General features: G+C 37.6%; 1 protein-coding gene across 1 annotated transcript in view; it reads left to right on the top strand.

Moving 5' to 3' along the window:
• Ostf1 (osteoclast stimulating factor 1) overlaps positions 1–26,687 on the top strand; it is a 53,142-nt gene that overhangs the window by 14,442 nt on the left and 12,013 nt on the right. Inside the window, exons 2-4 of the mRNA XM_046459495.2 lie at positions 11,864–11,910; positions 22,172–22,222; positions 25,167–25,230. Of these exons, the coding sequence (XP_046315451.1) occupies positions 11,864–11,910; positions 22,172–22,222; positions 25,167–25,230 (162 nt within the window). The remainder of the gene's footprint in view (positions 1–11,863; positions 11,911–22,171; positions 22,223–25,166; positions 25,231–26,687) is intronic.

Here is a 26,687-nt window from a genome sequence, read left to right as displayed (position 1 = left end):
GGTATGGTCTCTCAAGATGTAAAAACAACCAAGTTTGCTGAAAGGCACTAAAAAAGCATAAGCAAATGAAAAAAAAAATGGATTAGAAAGGCTCACTGTTAATAAACAGAACCCTCTTGTCAGAAAACACACTGGCTACTGTTTTTAAGGAGTCTGTCATTCCTGCAGCTGAAATCAAGACACATTTTAAATTCTTTAGTCCCCCCACCCCTTTTCCTTTTTGGATTGGATAGGGTGGTGGCAAAGAAGAGTAGTGCTAGAATAAGGAGGGATAATAATGTCATGTTCATTGTCTTTTCTATTAGGTATGCAAGTATAATTGAATGAATCTAATTTATCCAAAAATATGAATATGTGGGAAGAAACTTATTCATTACATTTGCAACTTTTGGACATTACTGTGCTCCAAATCACATTGTGATTTTCTTTCCAAGGATTATAGTCTCTCTTTTTATTTTCAAGAGCAGTGGGCTTTTGTGGAATGACACACAGAAATCTGAGCCAAGAAGCCTGTTCTGAGCTAACCACCTCATTTACTGGCGTTGGAATCCACAAAGCCCAGGGGAGGCCTATGTTGGTCCAACAGAGCACAGCTGTTTCCTTTCACCCTAGGAATCTAAAGGACGGCCTTGACTCTTGGATACCATCACATAAACTCCTTCTGTTGTGTTTTTGAGCAGAAAACATCCTGTTTCATCATGCATGTTTAATAGAATAAATATGCTTAGTGGAAATCATATTAATACTTTCACTTACTCTGAGAACATTCTAAGGTGTTGACACTTTTTGTGTAATACCATAGGGTATAAATAATTCTCTTAGACAAATGTGAGAAAAATATACGTATATAGTACATTCACTTTTTTTAATGATTCTCCTTTGATCAAATAATTCTCTTCCTTTTCTTCTTTCTTGAGAGCTCTAAGCTTGGTTGTACCCAGCTGCTTTTGGGGAAGATGGGAGAATATTGGCTTTTATATACCAGCTGTATTCTAAAATTCACAAAATAGAGGGAGATTACTTATTCTTCATAGAGCCGTGTAGCAGATTTCTAATTTGGTCACACAGTCTGGAACAGTAGTTTCAAAACATTTTTGACCTTGGTCTCTAGTAAGATAATATATTTTACTTCATAACATCATATATAAATGTACACACATGCATAAGTTCATCTTAGCCTCACATTTCTTTTAGAATTTGTTGTTGAGCTTTGGCTGGTTGTCCAAAGGGGGTATTGTCTTCTTCAGACAAGATTGGGTGTGTTCAGAGTAGTATGGCCATAAACAGGATTCTCTACTTCAGTGTCATGCTTGACACATTAAGATTTCTGCTCAAGCAGGGATTGTAGATTACAGAGTGAACACTCATGCCTGATCACAGTTGTACCACCAGTAATGCAAACAAGGCAGGGCATTTTGATTTATTGTTATCTTTATATTAATTTGGAAAAACATGTAAATATTCTAAATGTAACTTATTCAAAGGTGGACTTTATATATTCTGATTTGATATTTTGTGCTTTATTTATTGAAATCCTTTTAGTCAATTGAAAGCATAAATGTATATATAGTATTGGAAGAATACCCATTGTATGATAATTGCAAGGCTGTAATTTTTTGTGTGTATGTGATGCTGGGGAGTAGAACCCAGGGCCTTGTGCATGCAAGGCAAGCACTCTACCAAATGAGCTATATCCCCAGCTCAAGGCAGTGAATTTTAAGCCCCAAATCATTAAAGAGTAAAAATTATAGGTATAGACTGAGATTTAATATTGAGATAGCGTGATTGCTAGTAATCTTTGGGAAACCATGGAATTCTTCATGGGATTGTCTTCCTTGAAGTGGCATCACCAGGAGAGAAGCAGGAGGTATTCTTTGACCTCAGTGCATTTCTGTTACACAGAAAGGAAGGTTTACTAACTTGCTGGCAGCGTTGCCTCAGGCAATAGCTGTGCTTCAGAGTGGTTGCAGAGATGTCCTGCTTTTCCACCTCTTTATTTAGAGCATGTTCTACTTTTGCAAAAGTCCCATGGGGCTGCCTTTGATAGTGCCAAGGAATTTTGATACTTGCACTTTTATATTAAACTTTCAAAGTGGGTCTATGTCTTTCTTTCTTTTCTTTGTCTCTTTTGTGGTGCTGAACAGAGCCCAAGACCTCATTATTTTTAGGCCAGTGCTCTACCACTAAGCTATATTCCCAGCCTGGAATTTCTAGTAAGATTGTAATCATCATTAAATCTTTAGATAAGAGTTTCAGATTTATTCTTGTATTGAATAGTTTATTCTGTGAAGACAACATTTAGTTTTTCTAAATATTAATTGTTAATATTTGCCCATTTTATAGCATGCCAACATAAATGAATATTTCTAAAATAAATATCTATTTTTTTCCATTTCCAACATTTCAAATAATCATAATTATTTCTACTAAGTATACTAGTCTCTGCTTCTATTTAATTTTTTTTAAAGTCTCTAAATTAGTTTTATAGTCTATGGATCGTGGGTCATGATCTGCATTTTTTAAATGTTGAGACTCACTGTGAGAATAGTGAGACAGTGGAGAGGGGTTATTATTGTTTTTCAATGTTTACTTTTTAGTTTTAGGTGTATACAATATCTTTATTTTATTTTTATGTGGTGCTGAGGATTGAACCCAGTGCCTCACGCATGCCAGGCCAGCGCGCTACCACTTGAGCCACATCCCGAGCCCTCGAGAGGGGTTATTTTTGTATGCAGTATTTTAGTCCTGCAACAGATGCTGAGGAGGGTTTTCTAGTTATGTTCTTTTCCCCCAAATGCAACTTAAATCTCAAAGATATGTTAAGACTTGTGAAAAATAGCCCAGCGTTGTGGTGCATGTCTCTGATCTCAGCAGCTCATGTGGCTGAAGCAGGAGGATCACAAGTTTGATGCCAGCCACAGCACCCTAGTATGGCCCTAAGGAACTTAGTGAGATCCTGTCTCAAAAAAAACAAAACAAAACCAGAAAGTGCTGGGGATGTGGCTCAGTGGTTAAGTGCCCCTGGGTTCAATCCCTGGTACTTAAAAAAAAAAAAAAAGCCATAAATTAACATCATTGCTAAAAAATTTTCTGTAGGGGCTGTGCTAGTTTGTACTCCCACTAAAAGTCTGAGAATTCTAGTTTTTCTCATTTTATTAACATTATTTTATATATATATATATATATATATATATATATATATACACACACAATGTATATATATGCACATATATATTAAGATTTTATGTATATGTATATACAGTGTGTGTGTATGTGTGTGTGTGTGTGTGTGTGTGTGTATATATATATATATATATATATATATATAAATAAATATTTCTATGGACTCTCTGGTTGAATATCCTTAATCTGAAAGTTCAAAATCCTAGATGCTCCCAAATCCAAACTTTTACATTTAGACTTTATTTTTTGGGGCAGTTTTAAGTTCACAGAAAAATCGAGTGGAAGTCATAGAGATTTTCCATATATCTTGCTGCCCTATACATGCATAGTTCCCTAATAATCAATTTCCCCCACCAGAGTGGTGCATTGATTACAATCAATAGACCTACCTTGACAGATCATTATTACCCTATTGTCTCCCTGATATTCAGTTTCCCCCACTAGAGTGGTACATCGCTTACAATCAGTAGATCTACATTGACAGATCATTATTATCCTAAGTTTGTAGTTCACCTTAGGATTCACTTAGGACCTTCTGTGGGGTTTAGATGAATACATGACATGTATCCACCATTGCAGTATCATACAGAATAGCTTCACTGCTCTAAAATCCTCTGTGCCTCACTTGTTCAAACTTTTCTCCCCACTTATCCCTGGCAACCACTGATCTTTTTTCTGTCTCCAGAGTTTTGCCTTTCCAAGATGTACATAGTTGGAATTATACAGTGGCCTTTTCAGATTGATTTCTTTCACTTAGTAATTTGTATGGAGGTCTGTGCCATCTGTCATAGCTACTCAACTTATTTAGTTTTAGTGCTAATAATATTCTGCCATCTGCCCAGTTTATTTTTCCCATTGTCCAGTGTCTTTCATTTTAGCCACACAGTAGGTCCATAATGGTTATCATCACTAATTTAAATGAAGCCCCTCTAAAATGTCCTATGCTTCCTGGCATTCTTAAAGATCAGAGAAATCATCAGTCTGATGCAGGTAACTACACTGTGACATTTCAAATGGTTATTCCTCTTGCTCTCTATGAAATGCCAGTCTCTGCCTGGGAGCAGTCCCTTTTTAACACTGCCCTGGTGGCTCTCTCTCGAAGCTTTTTCTCTACTCCTTCACCAACAGAGAATAAAATAGATTAGAAATTTTGTGTTCAAATTTATGAGCCCCAAGTCATCTGAGCATTGTTCCAGGGCCTCTAGGTACTCTCATACATTACCTCAAAGCAGAAGTTTCTCTTACTCTTTGCCTATAAAAGACCCCCCGCCCTCCACTTTCTCCCTTCTTCTATTGCCTTGAACATGAATTCATTTATTTGAGTTGGAAGCCAACCTTGCTCCAGAGGAAAAATGAAGCATTTGGCTGATGACCAGTGGATTTGCCCCTTCTCTATAGGGACTGGGTGGGGTTGCAGAGAAAAGGGAAGGGCGAGGCTGGCAAAAAGTGGAGCCAGCATATGCCTGCTCCTGCTGCTGCTGCTGCTGCTGCTGACGTGGGAATTTGCTTATCTTGTTTATGTCCTTCCGGAGACCAGCCTTGCTCAACTCTTTCATACTGTTCTATTCCCTGTGCTGCTGGTTCATGCAGGACTCACCCAAAGCATCAGACAAAAGGCTGGGTCTCTTCAGTCAGGTGATTTTCAGGTCATTCCCAGTCTTCTCAGCTCCACTTTCTTACAGCCTTGTGTGAGAAAACAATGAAGCTGAGAGTCATAGGAAGGCATCTAATATAGCCAATTTGCTTATATTAGAACACAACTATTTTACGTTTGTGAATCTGCCTTCTGTAAAAAAAAAATTGGAATTCATCAGTGCCTACACTTTATGATCTGTTATGATGGGTACTGTTATTTACACACACACACACACACACACACACACACATTATTTTTTCTGGTACCAGAGATTGAACCCAGGGGCACTTAACTACTGAGCCATATCCCCATCCCTTTTTATTTTATTTTGAGACAGGGTCATGCTAAGTTGCTTGTGGCCTTGCTGTTTCTGGGGTTCTCTTTGAACTTGTGATCCCCTGCCTGAGCCTCCCAAGCCACTGGGATTATAGGCATACTGTCATATTTTGTCTACAAGGAAGGTAAAATACAAACAGAGCACCCTGATTTCTTCCCCTCAACACTCTCTATGAACCTGCAAACCTAGAGAATGTTGCTCAAAGTTTAATCAAATGTGATAAAAATGATCAGTTAAAGTATTAAACTGATTAATTATTAACTAATCATATTAAGTATTATTAATTGTTGTTCTCATGAGAGAACCTCTAGCTGTGTTAAGCTGTAAGCATGGAAATCACCTGTTTTTCTTTTTTATGTATATCTTTCATATCCTGCAGCTGTTTCTATTGCATTCTTCCATTTCTAGTAGACTCAATTTTGAGAATGGAATAAATTAAGGAACTTTTATAATATATGGATTAAAAGGGATCTATAAGAGTCTAATGTTACACAAATAGAATGTTCCTTTATATAATAGCCCAAGGAATTAATTTATATTTGGTATGAAGCAAAGTTTAAATTAATCTCCTACTTCATTCAGTGTGAACAATTTAAGTAAGATTATCACAAGATGTACAATTATAAAAATCACTAGCTTATTCACATATCATGTATTTATTTTCAGGTTCCTTAATTTTTATTGAATTATTCTAAAGCCCATTAGTTTGACCTTGGATCTTTGTTTTAACCAAAATTAGTACCCCCTTCTCATTGCTGTCTACCCCAAGGAAAAAGAACATCCTAGCATTATTGATTTTGGTCACTAGTGGACTACTTCCTGTGTGACTTCTCTTTGGAAAGTTCGAAGTAATCCAGATAACTATTCTCTCCTCTCAGACAGACAATCAAGTCAGCAGAAAGCATTTCTCTGGGTAGCTTCCCCTTCCGGGTGATGTTTCCTTTCTCTAAACAGGGTGTGGGTGTGGGGAGAAACAAAACAAAACAGACTTCACACAGAAAAAAGTTCAGTTTTGATTTTGCCTATGAACCTATTTCTAGTAGAATAGGAGAGATACAGCACTAGAATTCAGATCACAGAAAGTGTTTTCTGGTAGATCCCCTGTAGATTACAGGGGATAGGAGATGCTCTTCTATATGAAGATGTTTAGAGGAAAGAGAATGGTTTTTCTGCCTGCCCCAAATGAAAGTATTGTTACTGTTTTCATGGATTAAAAGTCACACACGTACCGTGCAATGAGTGTAAATAATAAGGTACAGAGGGATGTGATGGCCCCACAAATGATGCTGTCGTTCAAGATTTATGTGTGGTTAACATAAGCAGGATAATACTGGGCATGCTGCTCTCTATAACCTGTCTTTCACTGAATAGTTTGTAGACTCTTCTATGTTGATATCTGTGCTCTGTCTGTAGCATTCTTTTCTTTCTTTTTTTTTTTTTTGATAAATAAAAATTGTATGTATTTATGGTGTGCAACATGATGCTTTGATACATGTTTACTTTGTGGCCTGGCTAACTCAAGCTAATTAACAATGCATTACCTTACATACTTTTCATGTATTTGTGATGAGAACACTGAAAATCTATTCTTAGCAGTTTTATTTTTTATCTTAATTTGTTTTTTATTGGTGCATTATAATTATGCATTATAGTCAGATTCCTTATGCTGTATTCATACATGTACATAACGTAAATTGCTCAATCTCCTTTCCCAGTTCCTTTGTTTTTTCTTCCTCCTCCCTTCCCCGATCCATTTGCTCTACTCTGCTAATGTCCCTTCTATTATTATTATTATTATTTCAACTAGAGCATTATTATTGTATAATAAGTGGGATTCATTGTGGTATGTTTGTACATGATCATAGCATAAGACAAATGTTTATAATGAAAACTTTTCTTCTTTCTCTCCTTATTAAGAGAGAGTGTATGATTATAGCCATCAAAGAATTTTAATTTTCATTTTTTTGGCCTGGTTTAATTCCTCCACAGAAGAAAATTCTTCTTTAGAGTTGAGTATGCATCATTCATTCATTCATTCAGCAAACATTTATTGAGCACCTCTTAGATTACAAATCATGAAGAAATACAGACACAGCTTTGCTAGCTCAGAACTAGGTTCCCTTTCACAAACACAGCAGGTTCTTCATTGTTTTCCACAATTAGACTGGATCTGTCTTTACTTTCCTTTTAGTAATTTTCAAGTATACAGTCTGCAGTTAATTGCAGTCACCATGATGTACAGTAGATCTCTTGGCTTATTCTTCCTGTCTAACTGAAGTTTTGTGTCCTTTGACTATCTCCCAATTCCCTCAACCCCCAACCTCTGCTAACTACCATTTTACTTTCTGTTTCTGTAAATTCAATTTTTTTTGGATTCCACATACGCCACAGTTTGGTTCTGGTATGTTCCACAAAGGCCTGTGTGTTAAAGGCTTAGTCCCCAGGGTGGTGCTATTGGGAGATGGTGGAACCTTCTGGAGGTAGGGCATTGTGTGAGGTCCTTAGGTCATTGGGGCATGCCTTGAAGGGGATTGTGGGACCTGGTTCCCTCCTTCCTCTTTTAATTCTTGGCCATAGGTGAGTAGGATCTCCTTCTTTGTGAAGGCTGGATAGCATTCTATTGTGCATATATACCACAGTTTCTTTATCTATTCAGCCATTGATAGACACTTAAGTTGATGCCATGTCTTGGCTTTTATGAATAATATGCAGCATTCTTTTTTAGTGACTTTATTGTATGGATGAATCACAGTTGATTTACATAGTTCCCTCTTTTTTAAAAAATATGTTTTGGTTGTCGATGGAGCTTTATTTTATTTGTTTATACTTGGTGCTGGAACCCAGTGCCTCACACGTGCTAGGCAAGCACTCTACACTGAGCTACAACCCCAGCTCATAGTTCCCTCTTAATAGACATTTAAGTCATGTTCCATTTATTCATTTTCTAAACCTGCATTCTTTCATATACTAGCCACTAGCCATGTGTGGCAATTTAACTTAATTAAAATTAAATAATAGTAAAGGTCAGTTCCTTGATCACATGGACCACATAACATGTGCTCTGTATGGGTAACTCGCAAAGATGTTGAACTTTTCTGTCATTATATTAAGTTATACTGGACAGTGTTGTTCTAAACTACTGTTTTTCAGACTTTTGTGAGTGCATATTTCCATTTGTTTCATTATTCATCTATTCATTTATTTAGCAAATAATTACTAAATCCCTCCTATGCTCTAGACTCTGTGCTAGGTACTTGCATGTCTCATTCATAAAGTGACATAAATTACCGGCTTCATAATGATTAGATTCTTTTTTTTTTTTTTGTACTGGGGATTGAACTCAGGGTTACTTAACCACTGAGCCACATCCCCACTCCTTTTTATTATTTTTATCTTTATTTTTTGTTTTGAGACAGAGTCTGGCTTTGTTGCTTAAGGCTTCTCTTAGTTGTTGAGCCTGGCCTTGAACTTGCAGTCCTCCTACCTCTGCCTCCCAATGCTTTGGGATTATAGGTGCCCATCATTATGCCTGGCCATAATGCTTAAATCCTATTAAACTAAAGTTTCTTGAATACTTACTCCTAGTAAATATACATGTATTTATAAGTTGTGTATGCATTATATTATGCTTCTATATTATAAAGTATGTTCAAGTAGGAAAAAGAGTAAGATAAAAATGTGAATAATTTGTGAAGTAGGTTCCTGAATCCTACCTCAGAGTCCACTGTTCTGAATGATGTCCTGTTTTAGATATCATCTTTAAAGGGTCTTCCAGCCAGTGCTCCAAGTGAATAGATTTCTATTTTTATGTATTTTCTAAATCTACTTATTTCATGACCCCTCCACTCCCATTTTAATTGTCTGTAGATCCTATACTGTTTGAGTTTGTACTCATGTATTCATCTAGCAAATTTGTTTATACTGTGTGCCTGGTAGATGCTATGAAATTGAATGATTTTTTTTTAAAAAGGGTTAAAAGGGTTAAAAAAAGTCTTTAAAAATATATATATGTTTAATTGTCAATGGATTTTTATTTTATTTATTTATATGTGGTGCTGAGAATCGAACCCAGTGCTACACACATGCTAGGCAAGTGCTCTACCATTGAGCCACAACCCCAGCCCTTGAAGGATGTTTTAGTTGAACTTTGTATTAATGTGACCAAAGTACTCAACAAGAATAACTTAAAGGAGGAAAAATTTTATTTGGAGCGCACGGTTTTCAAAGTCTCAGTCTGTAGACATCTGACTCCATTACTCTGGGCCATAGGTGAGACAAAACATCATGAGGAAGGGCTCAGTGGAGGAAAACTTCTCACATGGCGGATGCAGGGAGCAGAGAGAGAAAGAGAGGGAAGGAGCCATAGGAAAGATCTACCTTTCCAGGGCGCACTCTCAGAGACCCATCTCCAGGCACAACCCACCTGCCTACAGTTAACACCCAGTTAGTCCACTTAAACCAGGATGGGCTGATTAGGTTACAGCTCTCACAATGCAATCATTTCATCTCTGAATATTCCTGCATTAACAGGAGCTTTTGGGTGACACCTCATATTCAAACTTTAACAAATGATTTGGGGTCCTTGTCTTCAGATGAAGTGGACTAGCAAATAAAGGCTTTGGATACAGAGTGTTATGGAAATGTTGCAGATGGACATTTAAAGAGACATTGTTTGGCAGGATGGAGGACAACTCTCAAGTAGTCCTCTTTGCTTGGTTATTGTACCTTCTCTGTTTTGGGACTTGATGCAATTACAGGTTTCTTCAACAAGTTCTTTTGTTTTCTCCATGGTCTTGTCTTTTCTTTTGAAAAATATAAAATTCTAACTGGCTGATTTAAGAATATTGAGCCAGATATTGTGTACTAGCAGAGAAATGAAAAGTTGTGCTGTAGTTGTGTATAATGAATCAAAATGCATTCTGCTGTCATACATACCTAATTAAAATTAAAAAAAATATTGAGCCAGTGTAGATGCTCCCACTAAATGTTTTTTTATATTAAGATGTTCACTCACTTTTCTTTCTAAACTTAGATCTTAGGGTTGGGAGGACTGACTCTGTAGAGGCCAGAAACTAAGCACCAGCAATCATGTAGCTCCAGCTGGTAGGAAGAAGCAAAGCCATCCCCCAGAGGTGGGCGTTTATTCTTGTATTCATTTAACAAATATTTTAAAAAATCCTTTCTATGTGGAAAAGCTACTTAATTAGAAATAACTTTCCTCTCATTTACTTTTTTTTTCTTTTTAAAAAATTTGTTTTAATTAGTTATATGTGACAGTAGAATGCACTACTATACTTTGATGTATCATACATAGGTGGGATATAATTTCTCATTTTTCTGAGTATACATATTATAGAATCACATTGGTCATACAGTCACATACATACATAAAGTAATAATGTCTGTTTTATTCTACTGTCTTTCTTATCCCCACATCCCATGCCTTCCCCTCCTTTCACTTCCCTCTATCTGATCTAAGGTAACATTATTTATTTACTTATTTATTTTGCGTTACAATTCTTAATACACATAAATACCATGCTTTTTGTATTTCTGTTTGTATATAAAGTATGTCGACATCCAGTTCAAGTCTTCATATATGTACTTTGTATAATAATGACCATCACATTTCACCATCCTTGTTACTCCCCTACCCGCTTCCTTTCCCTCCTACCCCTCTTCCCTATCTTGAATTCATCTATTCCTCCCATGCTCTTCCTCCCTACCCCACTATGAGTCAACCTCCCTATCAGAGAAAACATTTGGTATTTGTTTTTTGGGGATTGGCTGACTTCACTTAGCATTATCTTCTCCAAAGCTATCCATTTACCTGCAAATACCATGGTTTTGTTCTTTTTTAATGCTGACTAAAATTCCATTGTGTATATATGCCACATTTTTTTTATCCATTCATCCACTGAAGGACATCTAGGTTAGCTCCACAGTTTAGCTATTGTGAATTGTGCTGCTATAACATTGATGTAGCTGTGTCCCTGTAGTATGCTGTTTTTTGTTTTGTTTTTGAGAGAGAGAGAATTTTAGTATTTATTTTTTAGTTTTCGGCGGACACAACATCTTTGTTTGTATGTGGTGCTTAGGATCAAACCCAGGCCGCACGCATGCCAGGCGAGCGCGCTACTGCTTGAGCCACATCCCCAGCCCATAGTATGCTGTTTTTAAGTCCTTTGGGTATAGTCTGAGAAGAGGAGTAGCTGGGTCAAATGGTGGTTCCATACCCAGTTTTTAGCTGGGTCAAATGGTGGTTCCATACCCAGTTTTCCAAGCAATCTCCATACTGCTTTCCAAATTGGCTGCACCAGTTTGCAGTCCCACCAGCAATGTATGAGTGTACCTTTTTCCCCACATCCTCACTAACACTTATTGTTGTTTGTCTTCATAATAGCTGCCATTCTGACTGGAGTGGGATGATATCTTAGAGTGGTTTTGATTTGCATTTTTCTGATTGCTAGAGATGATGAGCATTTTTTCATATACTTATTGATTGATTGTATATCCTCTTCTGAGAAGTATCTGTTCAGGTCCTTAGCCCATTTGTTGATTGGGTTATTTGTTTTTTTAGTGTTTAGCTTTTTGAGTTCTTTATATACCCTAGAGATTAGTTTCTGAAGAACATAATGGATTCTGCTACTTACAGAAAATTTAGAAATGAAAGAACTGACCACATGTTATCTTTTCTTCTCTTTTAGGGCAAGTTAAAGTCTTCAGAGCTCTGTATACATTTGAACCCAGAACTGTAAGTATTCAGTTTCTAACCTTAAAGTTGATATAAAAACCTAAAGTGAAATCTTAGAATAGTTTTGATTTGCACTTCTCTATGTTAGTGATGATGAACTTTTGTTCACATATTTGTTGGTTGATTGTATATCATCTTCTGAGAAGGACTTAAAAACAGCATACTACAGGGACACAGCCACATCAATGTTTATAGCAGCACAATTCACAATAGCTGAACTTTGAAGCCAACCTAGATGCCCTTCAATAGATGAATGGATAAAAATAATGTGGCATATATACACAATGGAATATTACTCAGCAATAAGAGAGAATAAAATCATGGCATTTTCAGGTAAATGGATGGAATTGGAGAAGATAATGCTAAGTGAAGTTAGCCAATCCCAAAGAACCAAATGCTGAATGTTTTCTCTGATATAAGGAGGCTGATTCATAGTGCGGAAGGGAGGGGGAGCATGGGAAGAATAGACGAACTCTAGATAGGGCAGAGGGGTGGGAGGGGAAGGGAGAGAGCATGAGGTTAGAAATGATGGTGGAATGTGATGGACATTATTCAAACTACATGAATGAAGGCATGAATTGGTGTGAATATACTTTGTATGCAAAAGAGATATGAAAAAATTGTGTTCTACATGTGTAATATTAATTATAATGCATTCTGCTATCATATATAAATAAAAAATTTAATAAAAAACCCAAGGTGAGCACGCTAATACCATTATAAGTAATTATGGCTATTTCAGAATAAATAAAAATATTTTCTTTTAAAAACAAAAGAATCCTAGGGCACTAACTATTGATGAGTTCTATTGAAGGTCGATCAGTCTGGATTTGATTTTACAAAGCAATCTGCCTGGGCAAGAGTATCCTGGCATAGTTAGTAAAGTCAAACTAAAGAACATGGTGGAATAATAAAGCCATGTTCTTGTCGGTGGTAATCTGAATGGAGGTTATGTAGTTGAGTTCTCAGGGTTCAGCTATGCTGGAGCATATGGTTCTCTAGTTCTCTTAAAAGAGCTCTATGGAAATTTGTGTTTTGACTTGCAAGTTGTATGCTTGCCACACAATTTAACTTTCTTAGGTGGAAACTTTAATATGAGTTTAAGCACCATTTAGGTTATAACCCACTCAGGATAATTTGGAAATGAATCAGAGTATTTTATAAATGATTTAACTTGCTAATAATTAACTCTTTGTAGCTATTTCTTATTATGAATAGCTACATATTAAGGATATGAACACCTTGTTGAACTGAATTAAACTAATTTAAATGAATTTAATGAGTTTAAATTTAAATTAAATGAAGCTTCATTATTCTTTAGTCTTAAATGCAAACCTTACAGTTTTGTCCAGGACATGTAAGAATAGGCTGTTTTTATATGTGTATTTTCTCATCCATGCATTTAAAACTAACACTTTCTCTTTAAAATATCTTGTTGTTTTATCTTTTGTCATTGTTGTTTTAATACATTATGAAACAATTACCAAGAGCAATTTTGAAAAGAGAAATGTGCTATCTCTTAACAGATAATCAAGCTACATGGAAAGGATAATGTAATGAAATTAACATTTTGTTTTTATTAAGTATATGTTAAGTGACAGAAAAAAAAAAACTAAGGTGATTTCATTTAGGCATTTCCTCTGGCCCATCTGGTCTGCCTTGTTTTTTTTTTTTTTTTTTTTTTTGACAGACATAAGTGACTCATAGGAATGGATGAATGGTCACTTCCTATTGCTGTTCCACAGTGTGCAAGCTAAAGTCCCTGGGTTGATTTGCAGGTCCTCCAAGTCTGAACTGCTGTGCTCCCAGGGCAGTTTTTTCTCTACTGGATGTATTTTCCATTGTTAGAGTTTCTGTTATCCATGCCTAAGTTCACACGTATTTCCATGGTTCAGTGAGCCCCTGCAATGTACCAGACACTGATCCAGGCCTTGAGGATAGTGTGACCACAACAGAAAGGACTCAAGCAGCTTGCATCCTGGTGGGAGAGTCAGGCAATAGGCCCACAAATGAATGTGATTGTCAGGGGCTCTGTGTCATGGAGAAAGGAGGGAAGGGGCAGAGAGGTGAAAAGAGGGTATTCAGGGATGACCATTCTATAAAGGTGACCTGTGAACAGAGACCTGAAGGAATGGAGGGAGCAGACAGAACAGCAAGTTCCAGTAGCATCTTTGATGGATTCTAGAACAGCAGAGAAGACAACGTGGCCTGGAAAATCATGCCTATGAGAGGGAAGTAGGTATGTGTGCAGGGGGACAAGATGAGGACTAGGGCAGAGGGCCTTGTAGGTCTCAGTTGGACTTTGCTCTGGGTGAGATGGGAAGCAGTTGAAAGGGTCTGAGTCTGGGAGTGGTGAGATAGTGAAGTTTTAGAAGAATCCCTCTAGCTAAGGAGTGGAAAGACATCTAGGAGGTTGGAAGCTTCTGATACAGCCGTGATTAATAGTGAAGCAGGGGGTTCAGATAGTTAGGAGGCAAAGGAGAAAGAAACCAAGAAAGGAAACCTGCTCTTGATGATTCTTCTTTCTTACATGCTGTTGACTTCCCTCTGTGGGCAGTGGCCAAGCCAGCTTGCTGCCAGCTTCATCTGGGTTTGCCCTAGACCTGGCTCTCCTTGGAACCAGGCTCCTCAGAAAGTTGCACAGAATAAGTGGCTCTGGGCACTGATTCACTGCTATAGTTCTAGAGCCTGCCTGCAAATCCAAAATCTATTGTTTACTCACTGTGTGAATTGACTTAACCTCTCTGCCATCATTTCCTCATTTGAAAATGGGAATACTACTTGCCATTCTGCAGTGGAGTGCTCTTGGGATCATGGTGTGAGGTAATATTCAAAGCCCAGCACCTGGTGGGCCCCAGTAAGTCATAGCAGTCAGTGTAGCTGACATGGGGTATATGCATATTCAAAAGACTTCCTAAACAAAGTGTTTCCGAAATAAGGAGGGGTTGGGTGGGCATTTTATTCCCACCAAGGGGTTTCCGTGTTGGTGAGGGAGGGAACAGGGAGTGTTTTAGTTTGCTGAGTCTGCCATCACAGAGCATCTCAACTGAATAGCTTAAGCAACAGAAATTTATTTTCTCAGAATTCCAAGAGCAAATCCAGAAATCTAAAATCAAGGTGCCAGCTTGGTTGATTTCTTCTGAGGCCTGTCTCCTTGGCTTGTAGATGGCCATTTTCTCCTTCTGTCTTCACATGGTCCCTTCCCTTGTGTGTCTGTGTCCCTATCTCCTCTTTTTATAAGAACTCCAGTCATATTGGATGGGGACTAACCCTAAAGACTACTTGTTAACTTAATTATCTCTTTAATGACCTTATCTCTGAATATAATCATATTCTGAGATAGTGGGGGATAGGATTTCAACATAAGAGTTTTTTGGGTGGGGACACAAAAAGCCATAACAGGTATGGAAGTACGAGGCCCAGAAGGTGGCCGTCTTTAACCCCTGCTCACAGAGAGGGCTGACATTCCGTGCCTCTGATTGTCCTTATCAGTTGGTTCCCAGGTTGCATGCGCCCAGAGGAGGATAAGCATGGGAAGGGTGGGTGGCCATCAGCTACCTTCCTGGGCCTCTCCATGAGTGAACCATTCTCAGCAGTGGCCCTTGGCTCTGGAGTGGGATGTGTTCTCCTTCGTGTGTCCTTAGTAGACATCATCTTTGTCTGTCTCCCTGACCTCTCCTCCCTCTTTGGTTCTTCTTGACCTGGTTCGTGGACTCACTTTTATCACATGGACTCCAGCTTCTCCATTCCGGCTTCATTCTCGCTGGATTGATGTTCCTAAAATGTGGTTTTGATCCCACCACTGGCTTTACATCTTTATTTGACAAAAGATATGGTCCTCTGTAGTCCAGCCCGCTTCCAGCCCAGCTGGGCTCTGTTCCTTCCTCTAGTGGACCATACAGGCAGGATTCGACTCACAGTAGAACCCAAGTCTGGCCAAATGTGGTGGGACATACCTGTAATCCCAGCAGCTCCTGAGACTAAGCCAGGAAGATCAGCAACTTAGCAAGGTCCTAAGCAACTCAGCGAGACCCTGTCTTTTAAAATAAAATTTGAAAAAGGGCTGGGGGTGTGGCTCAGTGGTTAAGTGCCGCTGGATTCAATCCCCAGTACCAAAAAAAGAAAAAAGAAAGAAAAGAATCTGAGTCTTGACCCTTTCTGGACCCATGGTGTTGCCTCTTTTAAGCTCACGTGAGCTACTTCCTCTTCCGTAACTCTTCTTGGACAGCTGCAGCTAGCAATGGGATGCCTCTTCTACCTCTGAACTTCTGTCTATACTTTCAGTCCTACTTGCTGCCACAATGTTCATGGAAGCAGAAGAACCCAAGGCTTTAGGATTTGCTCTGCCTACTTAGCATCTGTGTGAGCTTAGCAAATTACCTAACTTCTCTATCCCTATACTTGCACCTATAAAGTGAGAATAATAATAATCATATAGGGTTCAGTAAGAATTAAGAGAGATTCCATATGCTGCTGCTGTTACTAATTAAGGAGTAATTGGTATTATTTAAAGGAGTAGTAGTGGTTATATTAACAGATATTTAACAAATATTTTTGATTCAGTGATACATTGATTAATTTACCTACAATTCTGCCCCAGAATGGAGTTTCTCCTGTGCTTACAAAACAAAACAAAATAAAACAAAACAAAAAAAACCCAAAACTGCTATTTTTGAATGCACAGAAGAAAATATACACTAATGCATTAAGGTTATGTTTTTTTTTTTAATTCTATATTTATGGTGTTGCTCTAAATATAAAATTTTAATTATGTCTGGTCCTGAGGACCTAGGCTGTGGTCACTAATGACCACCCAAGCCCTGTTGCCCTCACAATCCTCTCGTCTTTCCCTCCCCTCCCCTCCATCCATATACTGAAGGAGTCACATGTGGTGGAATAGGCAGCCCCTGGCTCCCACAGGCTTCCTGACTGGTTAAGCATTCATGCTGTGCCTGTTGTTAAATTTTGAATTTAATCTGAGAACTGGGTTTATTTGCATTTGTTCCTGAATGAGAATTTCTCTTGGTCTTTATGCCCCGTGACTAGCAGGTATCTTTTCTACGGGGACAGATATACCATGGCACATCCTAAACCAACCTGGCCTCTTTAAAGTCACTGTGACCACACAAGACTAAAGAACTGATCTGGATACCTAGGGATGTCTGTCAACATATGCAATATGCTGGGGAGGCCTGGGTCCTGTTCCACTATTGACTGTTCCACCCTCAGGAGATAGTGACAGCCCAAGGAACAGGTAGAACCTGAGGCCACTGTGGCTCCTGGTCCTTGCTGCCAGCCCATTTCTCATGTATCTTGCATAAAGGCGGAGTAGTCCTGGAGTCATCCAGCCCCATTTGGTTCTTCTCTCTAAGCGCCTGGTCCAGTAAAGTGTCACACAGAGAACTGCTGGGACTGGATAGACCAGTATGAAGATTGGGGCAGAACAGCATTGTGTGCTGGAGGAGCATTGAATTCTGAAGGGGAGCCAAAATCTTGCTCTGTAGTAAAGGTTTGCTGAGCATGTTTTTTTTTGTTTAGAGAGAGAGAGAGAATTATTTTTTTTTAATATTTAATTTTTAGTTCTCAGCGGACACAACATCTTTGTTTGTATGTGGTGCTGAGGATCGAACCCAGGCCGCACGCATGCCAGACAAGCGCGCTACCGCTTGAGCCATATCCCCAGCCCTTGCTGAGCAGGTTTATAGCTCATCTACCTCCAAAGCAGCTCTAGAATCCAACTCTAAACATAAGGTAGAGCCAGCCACGCTCCTCATTCTTATTTGTAGCAAATTCTTTTAACTTCTCTGGGTCTGGTTGTGAAATAAAGATTATACCCTTGACCCAGCCCTGCCTGGGGTTGTTTTGAGGAGCAAATGTGGTCAAGTATGCTTTGCAAGTAAAAGGTGCTACTGTTGGTTTTGTTGTACTACATTATCAGGGGGTGGGAAATGAGTAATGACAGTTTATATTCCAAGGCCTCCAGTTTTAACCTGGTCATGACACCATAATGTCCATTACACAATAATGGCTGCATGATGCTTCTGTCTGAGAAATAGCATGGATTGTAAAGAACTGGGACCCCACACAGCCTGATGCAGTAGCTCAAGGTCAGGGTTTCCCATGTACCTGCTTTATGCCCTTGGGAAAGCTTCTCATCTATAACAACAAGAAAAGCAACACTTTATAGTCTATTTAATACATTATATTATTGTATTAATGGTAAAAATTAAATTAGTTAATAATTGTTAATAATTAGTAAATGTAAATCCCCAGACCTGTGCCTGGTACATAATAAATGCTACAATATATTAAATAAAATCATTTATAAAAAACTTGTTTTCTTTTTATTAATTTTGGAGGATTTGAGTTGTCAGACCTGAACCATTTCAAAAGTATCTCACAAGTCTTCTAAACTTTATGTATTTGCATAAACCAACAAAATTAATGTTTTGGGAATCACATGTTACTAAGACTACATAGAACAGGAATATGAATACGTTACCCACTTTGTCTAGCAGCTGCCTTGCTCTGATACCTTGTGGTTTTTCAAGGAGAGAGGAAAGAGGAATGTGGTTAAAAACCAAAGAACACGCTGGAAATAGAGATGCCCTTACTTCATTGTGTCACTCTTTTCCCATTTCTGTCCCATGAATACGTTGCCAGGAATTTAATAGTAGGTCCTCATCAAACAGTTTACATCAGTTGTTGTGCTCATAGTTTCTTAATGGAAAATGTGAAGATTGCTGGTAAAATCTGATTTTTAAAATCACAAAATTACTTTGTTGTCTCTACTGCCCCCAACAGTCTGAAGACCACCTCCTTAGCCACTCTAGGAAAAACCACCCCTAGTTTCTTTGTAAGAAGATATTTTGCAGGCACTGATATTGAGTTTGGAGCTATTGATTAAAAGAAAATAAACTGTCCATTGTCATTTCTCAGAATGAAAAAAATAGCTAGACCTTTTTCTCCCTGACAAAAATCGATCGCCTATTGTTGCCTCAGTTGAAAAACCATTCTGACCTAATGGGTGGCTTGTGGCAGATGCCACTATTGAACAGCAGCTAATAATTTAAAAACTGAATCAGCACTGAGAAGTATCAAAATGACTGGACTTAGCAGAATTTTCCAAATGATGCACTTTACCAAACCACGAAGGACAAGAATTATTTAAGATGACACACAGAGTCTGAATCGAGTTTTTTTTTTTTTTTAAATATTTTCTTAGCTGTCAGTGGATCTTTATTTTTTTTTTTAAATTTATTTTTATGTGGTGCTGAGAATCGAACCCAGAGCCTCACACATGCTAGGCAGGCGCTCTACCACTGAGCCACAACCCCAGCCCTGAATCGAGTTTTTGACTTTATTTTTTTTTAAATTGAGGTAAAATTCATGTAACATAAAATCAGCCACTTTAAGTGAACAATTCAGTTGTGTTTAATTCAGTCACAATGTTATTCAACCACCGCCTCTTCTAGTTCTAGAACATTTTAATCACCCAAAACAAAACCCTGTCCACACGAGGTAATTACTTCCTATTCTCCCTGTGTATTTCATAGGAAGACTAATTACAGGGATTTTGTATGTACATGTGTTATGCACATATGTATAATGTCTTTTTGTTTCAAGGATGAATGATCACATTAAAAATGGAAATTTAGCCAGGTACCATGGCACATACATATAATCCCGGTGGCTTGTAAGGCTGAGGCAGGAGGATTGCAAGTTCAAAGCCAGTCTCAGCAATTTAGCAAGACCCTGTCCCAAAATAAAAAAAAAATAAAATCAGCTGGGGATGTGGTTCAGTGGTTAAGTGCTCCTGGGTTCAATCCCTGGTTCCAAAAATAAAATAAAATTGGAAGTTTAGGTAGGCTTAACCTTTTCAGTTAAAAAAAAAAAAAAGGCTACAATGGTTGGGAAAGATAACTCCTATTTTCTCCGAAAGCACTAAAGAGGAAGATTCATTTTAAGACATTAGTGGGCAGGTACAGAATGAGAATGACACAAAACAGTTGTAAGATGGGCAAAATCTCTTCAAGATATTGAACTCTTATAGAACCTCAAGGAGTGCTGAATGACCCTAAAAAAAAGCTACGGTTCATGTTAATCCTAGTTTTTCTTATACCATTCTACTTTTTTCATTCTTCCATCCTATTACTTAGTGTCTTGCAAAGGAGAGATAGTCAAGTCATGTTAAAATTGTCAGTGTGGGGCCAGCCTTACTGTTCTGGGGTGGCCACTGCACCCCGCTGGAGTGCTGTGGCATGAGCATGTCCTCCTTCTGGCCTCTTGAGAGTGAGCCAGCTTGAAGCAAATCATTAAATTACTTTAGGCATAGATTAGAGAAAATCTTAAAGGTCTTTAATCTCTTCTCTCCTAAGCATTTATTTCAAATAAAAATACATCTTGATTATGGTGAGGTGGCCAGCACCTTGACAGGGTGATTCTTCCTCAGGAGGAGATGAGACACCTGAGGAAAATGAAGTGTGAAGTAATGAGTGAAGAAATACGGGACAAAGTCAGAATTAGTTTTTAAAGCAGAGCGCATGGTAGATTCTTCCAGTCCTGGTAGGAGCTGGAACAGAACAGTTAAAAAATGGCTCCTATTCTTTATTTAAAGGAGAGCATCAAAGGCAGGGATAAGGTTTCAGTGGATGGAGTCTTGCTTCTTGGTGTCTTGCTGTCAACATTTGATTGGCATCTTGGGAAGCCACACCCATTTCTGGGAGGCTTTGTGGCTATGTGGCTGCAGCAGGTCACCCCATTTCTGGTGGTGTGTGGGAGCTTTGGGCAGAACTGAGTAGGAACTCACATGTATCTGGGCAGTCTCAACCAGAAGGATTACCTCTGGAAATCCCAGATACCAGATTTTCCTATTCACTGGCTGTGATGTGGGTTTGGTCCAAACACAGTTCACAAATGGCTTTCAACATTGTAGGTTTAGCTAATTTTGCATAGCTTATACTACATGTAAGTCTAGTCTCTGTAAATCAAAGTGTCGATATTACAAATGAATTAGAAAGTTACCTTTTAAAAGAATCTGGCCATTTTGGGAGGGTATCACTAATCATCCTTTACTTTTTATAATTGAATGCAGCTTGCATCTATATAGTCACATATTGTGGTTGGTTAAAGCATGATGTGATTGATATAGCCTTCATTTATATTTAGGAACAAATAGTTACAGTAATAATAATATGGATCAGCTTTTGAATGAAACAATTATGAATGCAGAATCATATGTACTTGTCCCAGTCTGGTACTGAGAGGAGGTAAACAAATGGAAAAAATGAATGGATGGTGTGATTTGTTTCACTGTTATAGTTTTTATTTGCATGGAATCCTAACTATAATCAGAAATAATAAAGTCTTTTTTTAAAGATGTTTTCCACACCAATATTATCAAAGTAATACATGCCCATGATAGGGAATATGGAAATTTTTCTATGTGTATTTCATGCATAATTGTGATCTTATCCTATGTGAAATGTTGTGCCCTACGTTTTTCACTCAGCCTGACAATGTAAACATCTCTCAGTATCTGAAATTCACTCTCAGTAGGCATTGTCCTATTTACTCAGAAAGTCATGATGTTATCTATAATGGGAAAAAGATGTTTAATTAAAGTGCTAGCTCTATTCAGAGAGGATGTAGGATGTTTCACTGGTACAGGCCAGAGCACTTATGGACTATGTAATTAGGTAACCCTTAAAAGCTGCTTATGCCTCTAGACTCTCTAACTGCTTCTTAACTTTTGGCTCTTTAGCCTTATTGATGGTTAAGTTATGTATTAAATATTTTCACACATAGAAAGTTCATTCGGTCTGAACCTGAGAGTTAAGATGATGATTTTTCTCAAAATAAACAAATAGTAGATGTTGGTACTTTTCATGGTGTTAATTCTAGTCATTCAACCTTTTAAGAAAAAAATAGATCACCTTTTGGGATTCTATAAGAAAGACATTTTGTTAATATTCCATTTTGATGTGTCGTAGAAAAATGTAAGCTCTGTGCGTGTGTGTGAAGAATGCCTATTTATTAGATATATAAAATCCTTGAAATTTATCAGGAAAAATTCAGCTTTTTATTCATGTGTTAGAGTTTATCTATAAATTTATGTAATATGGTTTCTGTATTGATTTAAGTATTAAAAAAACCCCACAGTGTGTATTAGGATACTTTAGAAATCAGGATGATTAAATAAATCATTATATCCTAATTTATAATAAAACATATGGAATCAAACTTTTTGTTTTTCTTTTAGCCAGATGAATTGTACTTTGAGGAAGGCGACATTATCTACATCACTGACATGGTAAGCCCAGCTAACATTTTATAATTTTATTCGTGTACTAAAGATATAAAACATAACACTGTTGCCATAACATTGTAAATGATTTAATTGAATATGTAAGCAAAAATATGTATGCATAAGTCTGTTGATTTTGGCACAATTTATAGAAGCATAAGATTGAAAGTAGCCCTTTTGTTCATTATTAGGACAATAGTTGAATAGACTTTGTTATATCCACAAATGGAATATTATGCAGCCATATGAAGCAATGAAAAATATCTGTATCTGCTCTTATGGAGTGAGTGAAGTGAAAAACAAAAATGTAATGAAATGCATATGGTATGCCCTCATTTATCTTAGAGAATATATATATTTACCTCTGTTTTTCTCAGTTTAAAATAAAAAGTGAAAGGTTGAGTCATAAAATTTAAAAATTAGTTTTGTCTATATGGAGGAAAGAAAATAGGGTAGAAGGAACATAGAAAAGAGACTTTAAGAAAACTGTACTTTGTTTTGAAGGTTTGATTTTGGAATTGTGTAAGCTCTTATAGAGTTATAAAATCAAGCAGTAGAAAGCAATTCCTAAAAACTAAAAACAGAGTGAATCCAATGACCTTAATTATACCCTAGTAATTGCCATAACCACACAGAGAGGATGTATTCCAAGCAACTTTAACAGTGTGACTGAACATTCCTGGTAGAATATATACAAAGGACCGAAAGAACTGAGAAAGGGAAGCTAAAAAAGTAAGCTGTTTTTACCCATGATTGAGTTGGGTAGTGTCGGCATTGCTAATTCTGAGATTGTTGAGTGTTTGTGGTTGAGAGCCAGTGAGTCATCAGGTCAGTGATGCTGATCACCAGGATTTGCAGCACAGCAGGAGGATACACAGAGGTAAGATCAGTGAGGTTAGGTAGAAACAGCAGTCCTTCATTTGAATTGGAAATATGTTGTATTTTATCTAAACTCAAACAAAATAGCACTCTGTTCTTTGAAGGGGCAGAGAAAAAATGCACAAGCCAATAATAGGTTGTTTTCCATTAAAAGGAATAGGCTCCTTTAAGAAATGGCTAATATCAGGTCAGGGGCAGCAAAGGTTTTAGGTAAAAACAGAATTCCTTGATATTAGAAAACAAGAAGCTCCCAAAGACTACCAGGGCCACGTTATAAGAACTCAGGAACTAACTTATAGAAGCTTCCACTGTCCCAAGACAAGAGAGCTTGAATATCACTTCAGGCAACAATTTCCAAGGATCAAAACACATTGACTGTGCTTGAATTTATGAGTTCCTAATGTTAATCAGAACAAACAAACATTGGTTAGTGTGACATTGCTAGGGAACCAGCTTTTTATTTTGACAACTGAAGTAAAAAGGAGAAAGAGTCAGCATTGATTTTATTCTTTCTCTATGAATATTATCTCTGGTAATATATATATATATTACCATAATATATATATATTACCATATATATATTACCAGAGATAATATTCATAGAGAAAGAGTAAAATCTCAGGAGAGTTGATGAGGGAAGGTTTCTTTTTAAAGAGATATGCCAGTTATTGAAATGAAAAAAAAAAAAAAAACCAAAAACGATAGAATGTCCCCATTTTGAAACCTTTATGAAATAATGGATCTCGACTGTGATCATCGATAGCAGCCAACATTACAGGAACAGAGATGACGATACATTATAAGTTTCCTGATAGAAGAAATCACTACTACCTATGAAATAACCTTGCCCAAAAGTTCAAGCTCGATCTAATTAAGGCTCTAGAACTAATTACTGTTTATAGCAATACAGGGAACAGAGGAGTGTGTTTAATGGTACAAAGGTGTACAACAGGCAAAGTACAGACTGTTTGAAATTCTATAGAACAAATTGACTTCTTCGATAAATACATTGCAAAAGGTAAAAAAAGGAATGTAAGTGGGTATCTCTAGATTTGTAGAAGGCAAATCACTTACATTGTATGGTTTTTATTTGGGATCCCAAATTATGGTGCAACTGGGATATTTGATATACTAAGGAACTATTGTTGAAAACAGTTATAAGCTGTGATAATGGTATTTATCTTTCAAACAAATCCTTATTGACTTGAAATATTATAAATATTGAAATATTTACATATTAAATAATTTGATGCCTGGAAATTATTTCAAAATGACCCCAGAGGGGAGATTGGGGATGTGGGGCATATATGAAGCAGTATTGACCAAGAAGAAATGATTCATGCAGTTGGGAAATGGTTTATTATATTGTTCTTTATACTTTTGCATTGGTTTGCATCTTTTCTGTATGTATCTCAGTGGTAGTGCCCTTGCCTAGAACACAGGAGGCTTTGAGTTTGATTTCCAGCACTGCCAACACACATTTACTCCAAAAATGAAAGTAAAATAAAGTAAATATAAGATACTTATATTTAAAAAAAATAAGTATCTCAAAGATAAGACAAATTAAAATTGGACAAAAAATACTGTAGCTAGTTTAATAAAATTCCCCCCTTGTCTTTCATATTATCTCTGATTTGCTTGATTTTTGAGGCTCCATGATGAGGTGTAATTGATTGGTTATAGGTGGATACTGTGTACTTGTAATTTAGTGATAAGGGAAATGGAATCCCATTGCTAGGGTATGAGGAAGCTTGATTAGTGTGGTCAGGGCTGATGTACATTTCATAGTACAGGTGCACCTGTGTACCAAATGGGTTTAAAAATGACTAAATGCAGCCAGGCACAGTGGCACATGCTTGTAATCCCAGCTGAAGCAGGAAGGATCCCAAGTGCAAAGCCAGACTCAGCAACTTAATGAGAACCTGTCTCAAAATAAAAAAAGGGCTGGGGATGTGGCTCAGTGGTTAAGTGCCCCTGGGTTTAATCCTTGGAACCCTGTTCTCTTCCCCCCAAAAAGTGACTAAATGCAGACTGGATTTGGTGCCACTTAATTTAATTCTTCTTTCACCAGAGTGATACCAACTGGTGGAAAGGAACCTGCAAAGGCAGGACTGGGCTAATTCCAAGCAACTATGGTAAGTGCTGCCCAAGTGGCTTTACTTTAGCTACACTGCATTTCTTCTTAATTATCTGGTTCTAGGGAACTTTGGGCTTGCAGAATTCAGAGAAGTGGCAGAGAATTCAGAGAAGATCAAGTGTGTTCAGGGTGGTATGGTCATAGACTATGGCTGAGAATTCAGTGGAGTCATTTGCTAGAGTAGGATATTTTCCACTCTATAAGCCTCCTATTAATAAAGTGGCCATGAATACCAGATGTACCTTGGCCTGATTCTTGACTTAAGAGAATATATTTTAGCATTCTTGAAAAAAAAAAAACCAAGGTTTCCAAGGAAACTCTTATGGTTTTATTTTATTCAGCTCTTAATGAAATTCTTTTCATGCTCTTAAATTAAATCTCACAGATTGTTTCTTGGACTAGCTCTTTTGTTTGTGATGAAGAACACCCTGTTTGGGGCAGTGATGTTCATTCATTAAATGCTCATCATGGCAATTTGGGGAACCCAAGCACTGGGTGTGGCTCCTGTCATGAAGCTGCCTCTAGTTGGAAGAAGGACAAAACAGACAAAAACACTTCAGTGGAAATCAGCAAAGTCAAAAGAGCACAGGATTGGAAATGAGGATCCTGGATTTTAATCCTTTGTCTTCCACTTCTCAATAACAGGGTACCTTAGTTCAGACATCTAATTGCTACCTTTGGGATTAAATTTCTCTATCTATATGATGAAAGGGTTGGATTCAGATCATTTCTGAGATCCCTGTGGACTTTAGCATGATGTGAATCTTTAGAGCTGGCTAGCATTGGGCACCAGTTCCAAACACTGAAGAATGACTTAGAAAATGTCCAGGGAGGTCCTTCAAAACTCTGAGGCTATGTGGTCCTGCATAGGGGCCCTATGTGCCCTGGTCTAAGGGTGGTACTCTTCTTTGTCCTAAAAAAAAAAAAAAAAAAAACACTTCAGGGCTGGGGATATAGCTCAGTTGGTGGAGTGCTTGTCTTGCATGCACAAAGCCCTGGGTTCAATCCCCAGCACCACCAAAAAAAAAAAAAAAAAAAAAAAACACTTCAAATGTTTCTTCTCCTCAAAGCCTTTGAAATACCAGATGTACCTTTCCTGTGTACTCCATTTCCAGCCTTGATCATAGACACTGAGGGTAGAAAATGTCCTTCTGCCACTTGGGATCCCCATAGCCAAAGCAGTATCCTGCTACAGTCCCATGGCAGGAGAAGTAGTCCTAAAGTTGCCCTTAAGTCATAACCTTCTTTAAGCATTGCAGCTCATTCTAGGACCCAGTGAACACACCTTCCTAGAGGCAGGTAGGTCTGTTGATTGTGAAATATTTCCCCCACCGGCTCCTACTTGCATACACACACACACACACACACAGGGAATTAGAATTGCTTTCAGGTATCTTCAAAGTAGGGTATTTTACAGAAAGAAAAAAGTAAACGTCAGATGCTTTCTTTGGCATT

The sequence above is a fragment of the Marmota monax genome, unplaced genomic scaffold, assembly GCF_021218885.2.
Source record: "Marmota monax isolate L192 unplaced genomic scaffold, Marmota_monax_Labrador192_F-V1.1 WCK01_AAM20220418_F8-fsc00059, whole genome shotgun sequence".
Taxonomy (NCBI): Eukaryota; Metazoa; Chordata; class Mammalia; order Rodentia; family Sciuridae; genus Marmota; species Marmota monax.
The sequence above is the reverse complement of the archived record's forward strand: the minus strand, read 5'-3'. Positions and strand labels throughout refer to the sequence as shown.